This window comes from Primulina eburnea, chromosome 18, assembly GCF_022965805.1.
Source record: "Primulina eburnea isolate SZY01 chromosome 18, ASM2296580v1, whole genome shotgun sequence".
NCBI lineage: Eukaryota > Viridiplantae > Streptophyta > Magnoliopsida > Lamiales > Gesneriaceae > Primulina > Primulina eburnea.
Window position 1 is genome coordinate 12,569,751 of NC_133118.1, and position 6,431 is coordinate 12,576,181.

Here is a 6,431-nt window from a genome sequence, read left to right on the forward strand (position 1 = left end):
GAAGGACTAGGTGTGTCTAGTCAAACAGTCTTGTAGTTGATAGTAGATAGAGAAAGTATAGCTTATTGTCTTATTTGAGTTGTATGTGTGTATTTATTATACTGTTTCTGCTGCATTGACGTAGATAGTGTGGTGATTGCACTATTTTTGTCGTATATGCATTATATTATTACGTCGTCGAAAAGAAATTTTTTATGCATATGACGTCACATGTTGCATGATTACGTGGCGAGGTTTGGGGCGCCACATTTGGTGGTATCAGAGCATATGTTAGATGTCTGGGATGGTTTGGAGTTGGGTTTGTGATGAGGGAGTTGGATGGCGATATTATCTGCGTGTGTCTGTGCATTTGACTTGTTATTGATTATTTCTCGATGTGATTGATTGTTCTTTAGTTGCATGTGCTTTCATGCGAAAGGTGAGATAATGATTACTGGATTGTAATTGTTAAATGTTATGTTTAACAATTTGATTTCCAGTGATGGCAGCTAGAGAACAGGTACATCCACACGAGGAAACAGAAGAGGTTGACAGTGGGTTTGGACAGATGAATCCATTGCCACCTCCTCCTATGGGACATGCACCTGCAGATCAGCCTTTATTTCCTGGTGAGTTGACTTTGGCACAGTTTAGCAGTTATCTTCCGCCGAGATTTGATAGTTCTGAGACTGGTGAGCGAGCAGAGGAGTGGATTGAGAGGATAGAGCAGATATTTGTGACCGCTCCGTGTGCTAGGTCTGCTTGGTTACGATTGGATACATTTCAGCTTTCGAGGAATATACTGTTGTGGTGGCATACGTCTGAGGCCGGATTGAGAGCTCAGGGCCGTACGGTTGATTGGGATGTGTTTCGATCTCGTTTTCTTGATAAATATTTTTCTATAGCAGCCAGAAAGAAGAAAGAGAGAGAATTCGAGGATTTGAGACAGGGCAGTATGTCTGTTGCGGAGTATGAGTCTAGGTATTCTGCATTATTGAAATATGTGCCACATGTTGCTACGAATGTTCATGCTAAGATGAGGCATTTCTTGAGAGGGTTGAAGTTAGAGTTATTTGATCGTGTGCAATCAAACAACCCGGTATCATTTGAGGATGCAGTGACGAGGGCTGAGATGGCTGAGTTGGTTATGCAGGAGTATGGGGCTCAGGGACGATTATCATAGCCGACTAGGGAGTCATTGCGACCACATGGACATTCTTTTAAATATCAGAAGGGTTCATCTCCTTCTTCAGCATCATCTGGGAAGCGTCGATTTGATTCACGACGTGTTGAGAGTCGTGGGGGCAGTTCTCAGTCTGTTCAGGGGCAGAGAGGAGAGTCCAGAGCAGTGAGATGTTATCGTTGTGGGGGACCTCATCTGATCAGAGAGTGTACACAGACCGAGATCACCTGTTTTGAGTGTGGCGGTGTTGGTCATCTAGCGAGACATTGTCCTAGTCGTGAGGGACAGCGAGAGCCTAGGAGTGCTAGAGGTAGATCCTCAGAGAAAGGAGGACGACAGCCTCAGCAGTTTACACCACGACCTTCTGGAGGACAGCCACGTATGCAGGGAGCTGGTACGCCTCAGGCACAGGTGTATGCTTTGACACGAGAGCAGGCAGAGGAGGCACGAGAGGAGATGATAGCGGGTAAGTGTTATTTATGTTCTTATCCTGCTTATATTCTTATTGATACTGGTGCCTCGCATACTTTTATATCAAAGAGGTTCGTGGTTGAGCATCATATGCGCTCGTCTCCATTGTCTATGCCTCTTTCTGTTTCGACACCTTCTGGAGTTGATATATCAGTTGTATCTATGATATCAGATGGCATTATTTCTTATGAGGGCTATGAGCTGAGATCTGATATGATTATTCTAGAGATGACTGATTTTGATTGTATTGTGGGAATTAATGTGCTGAGGAGATATTGTGCGACAGTTGATTGTTATCAGCGGGTGGTATATTTTTATACAGATGAGAAAGAGCGTTGGACATTTTATGGGAAGGGTTCTCGTCCCCGTGTTCCGTTGGTATCTGCCATCCGGATGTCTCGGTTATTCGAGCATGGACATGAGGGTTATCTTATTTATGCTGTAGATGTGACAGAGAAGAAGAAAGAGGTGGGAATAGAGGACATACCTATAGTTGCTGAGTTTGCCGATGTATTTCCTGATGAGATTCCAGGCTTCCCACCAGCTCGTGAGGTGGAGTTTGGGATCGAGTTGATGCCAGGTACTTCCCCTATTTCTCGTACTCCTTACAGAATGGCACTAGCAGAGTTGAGAGAGTTGAAAGCCCAGTTGCAGGACTTGCTGGACAAGGGATACATTCGCCCTAGTGTATCGCCTTGGGGTGCACCAGTCTTATTTGTAAGAAAGAAAGATGGAACGATGCGGCTTTGTATTGATTATCGACAGCTGAATAAGGTAACGATTAAGAATAAATATCCCCTCCCTCGTATTGATGATTTGTTTGATCAGTTACAGGGAACCTCGGTATATTCGAAGATTGATTTGAGGTCAGGATATCATCAGATACGAGTTAGAGAGGAGGATATTCAGAAGACAGCATTCAGGACCATATATGGGCATTACGAGTTTTTAGTTATGCCGTTTGGGTTGACGAATGCTCCAGCTGTGTTCATGAGTTTGATGAATAGGGTATTTCAGCCTTATCTCGATCGATTTGTTATGGTGTTTATTGATGATATATTGATATATTCCAGGAGTGAGGCTGAGCATGCAGGACACTTGCGTTCAGTGTTACAGGTGTTGCGAGATAGACAGTTGTATGCCAAACTCAGTAAGTGCGAGTTTTGGTTGGATCGAGTAGTCTTCTTGGGTCATGTTATATCGAGAGATGGGATTTCAGTTAATCCAATGAAGGTCGAAGCCGTGTTACATCTGTACCAAAGATCCGTAGTTTCTTGGGTTTAGCAGGTTATTATCGTCGATTTATCGAGGGATTTTCAAAAATTGCTAGACCTTTGACACAGTTGACTCAGAAAGGTGTGCGATTTCAGTGGTCTGAAGCATGTGAGAGAAGTTTTCAGGAGTTGAAGCACCGACTGACAACTGAACCGGTGTTATCAATCCCTACGGAAAACGAGAGGTTTGTTGTTTATACTGATGCATCATTAGATAGTTTGGGATGTGTTTTGATGCAGGATCGACATGTTGTGGCATATGCCTCGAGACAGCTGAAACCATACGAAACAAGGTACCATGTGCATGATTTGGAGTTAGCAGCCATTATCTTTGCTTTGAAGATATGGCGACACTATTTATATGGTACCTCGTTTACGATTTATACTGATCATAAGAGTTTGAGATTTCTGTTTACACAGACATATTTGAATATGAGACAAAGACGGTGGCTAGATTTGCTAAAGGATTATGATTGTGAGATTGAATATCATCCTGGTCGAGCCAATCTTACAGCTGATGCACTGAGTCGTAAAGTGAGTTGTATGGCAGAGGATGTGGGTCGCTTATCAGCTATGATGATGTCTTGTTGTTCCTTGGGATATGATTTTGATATCTCGACGACTCCTATCCAGGTATCTACCTTATTAGCTGAACCTGATATATATGGTTGTATTCGTGATGCAAAGATGACAAATGAGAGAGTTAAGCGATGGAAGGGGTTGGTTTATCAGAAACAAGATACTCGTTTTAGAGTCGCTGATGATGGCAGTTTGAGGATGAATGATAGATGGGTAGTTCCTGATATATCTGAGTTGCGTCAGGGTCTGTTGCGGCGTGCACATTGTAGTCGATATTCTATCCACCCTGGTGGCAAGAAGATGTATAAGGATCTACGCTCTCAATTTTGGTGGAAGGGAATGAAACGTGATGTGATTGATTTTGTACGTCGATGTCTCAATTGTCAACAAATCAAAGCTGATAGGAGAAGGCCGAGAGGTGAATTGAGGAGTTTAGAAATACCGACTTGGAAATGGGAGCACATATCGATGGATTTTGTGACTCATTTGCCAAGAAGCACTGGAACTATTGATGCTATTTGGGTGGTTGTTGATCGGTTGACGAAAGTTGCACATCTTATACCCTATAGCATGAGTAGTACGTACTTGACGATGGCACAGTTGTATATACGAGAGATTGTACGGTTGCATGGGATTCCAGTGTCTATTATATCTGATAGAGATCCTCGATTTACTTCTCATTTTTGGGAAGGATTGCAGACTGCGATGGGGACAGAGTTGAGATTGAGTACAGCTTATCATCCTCAGACAGATGGTCAGACTGAGCGTACTATTAAGACGCTTGAGGATATGTTGCGTGCTTATGTTATGGATTTTAAATCTTCTTGGCAGTCATCTATTCCATTGGTAGAATTTGCGTATAACAATAGTTATCAGCGTAGTATTCAGATGGCTCCATTTGAGGCATTGTATGGGAGACGCTGTAGATCTCCGTTATATTGGGATGATGTTGATCGAGCTGCAGTTACCGGTCCTGATATGATTCATGAGATGGAACAGAAAGTAAAGTTGATACAGCAACGATTGAAAGCAGCTCAAGATAGACAGGCCGCCTATGCAAATAAAAGACGAAGACCCTTAGAATTTCAGCAAGGTGATCGAGTATTTTTGAAAGTTTCTCCTTTTCATGGCACAGTACGATTTGGTATGAAAGGAAAATTGGCACCGAGATATGTTGGCCCGTATGAGATATTGCAGCGGATAGGCACTTTGGCTTGTCGATTGGCTCTACCTCCATCTTTATCTGGTATTCATGATGTGTTTCATGTGTCGATGTTGCGGAAGTATGAGCCGGACCCTTCACATGTGTTGGATATTTCTGAGGTTCAGTTAGATCCTGATGTGTCTTATGTTGAGAGATCAGTTTGTATTTTGGATCGATCTGAACGGAAGCTTCATAGTAAGATTATACCGATGGTGAAGGTTCAGTGGGAGCATAGAGGTGTCGAAGAGGCGACTTGGGAGACAGAGCGGCATATGAGGGAGCTCTACCCCTACTTATTCTGATGGTATGACGTATCTTTATTTATGCATGCTATTACTGTTGTTGATTAATTTCGGGGTCGAAATTCATTTAAGGGGGTAGAAATGTAATGCCTGAAGTAAATATCACAAGTTGTTGATTTAGTAATGTGAGATTACTAAATAATTAATGAATTTTAAAGAATGAAATATGACATATCTTTATCATATGAAGTCCAAATGATTTGAAATTTGGATATACTGTAGAAAACTCAAAGATATAGAAGTTTCATGTTTTGAGTTTTGGAAAATTTGATCGTTTGACTAGTCCAAAGGGATGTACCGGTGTTAAAATGTTAAATATTATATATTATATTATATTATATTATTTAATTAATATAATATTAAAAAATTAAAAAAATTAAAAAAGAGATAAATTTGAAAACTTTAACGGTGAATTGAAGAATCTCTCATTTGACAGAGAGCAACGTAGACGTGAGAGAAGAAATAGAATAAGGTTTTTGATTTTTTTCTTTTCGATCTTGCGATTTATCGGTTTATCCAATCGACGAACCGACTTCAGTTCTGGAATCGTTGACACGAGGTCTTCGATTTGAGGTATAAATTATATAGTTTTGGTGATGTTTGAAATTCGTCGATTTCTGGAATAAATCTGATAAATTGTTAAATCATACTGAAATTGAAGATTGTTGAGTAGTGTATGATTTTAAAGAAGTAGAGAAGGTTATAGTGATATTGTTTAGAATTATTCCTAATTTATTATAATTAGGGATTTTTAATCGTTGAATTAAAATTTGGTGAGTTGTTTTTCAGTTGTTATTAATTCTGATTATATATTCGGAGTCTACGAAATATATGCTACACGTTGATATAAAGTTTTCGTAATTTGACGGATGTTGTAAAATAGCCTATTATTTGAAGTTAATTAATTAGGGTGTATTTGATGGTAGTATTGTGAATTAAATACACCAGAATATTAAATTGTTGAACAATACGAATTTATAATCGAGTTTTATATTTTGTTGAATTAATTGTTGTTGGGCTATTTGATGTTATATATTGAGGCTGTTATAACTGTGTTGATACGGTGACAATGATCTGATAATTATTGTTGAATTATTTAGATACTTCACAAGCCTCAGGATCAAAGAAATAGCCATATTGTATATACACTCGATTATCAGGTACGTGTTGACGTACGAGCATATGTTGTTATTGTTTAGTATTGATGAATACTATTGCGTTGAACGATGATAAATCACCGGAATTGGGTGATTTGATATTATATTTGTTGTTGTTTATTATTGTTGATATTGTTGACTATCGTTGTTGGGAGACTTCTTGTTGATGTTGTCACGTCGATGTTGTTCAACGATATTGTTGTCGCCGGTGTTGGGGTGCGACGTATTGTTGATGTTGTTATTCGTTCGACGATATTGCTGTCGCCGGTGTTGGGGTGCGAC

The 6,431-nt window shown here is 40.1% G+C and overlaps 1 protein-coding gene across 1 annotated transcript; it reads left to right on the forward strand.

Moving 5' to 3' along the window:
• The first annotated feature begins 481 nt into the window (after window positions 1-481).
• Window positions 482-4,992, forward strand: LOC140819116 (uncharacterized). The gene is made up of 6 exons (XM_073179127.1): window positions 482-1,123; window positions 1,211-1,628; window positions 1,956-2,407; window positions 3,148-3,441; window positions 3,541-3,699; window positions 4,318-4,992. The coding sequence occupies exons 1-6, from the start codon at window positions 482-484 to the stop codon at window positions 4,990-4,992; spliced, it is 2,640 nt and encodes an 879-aa protein (XP_073035228.1).
• Window positions 4,993-6,431: the final 1,439 nt, after the last annotated feature.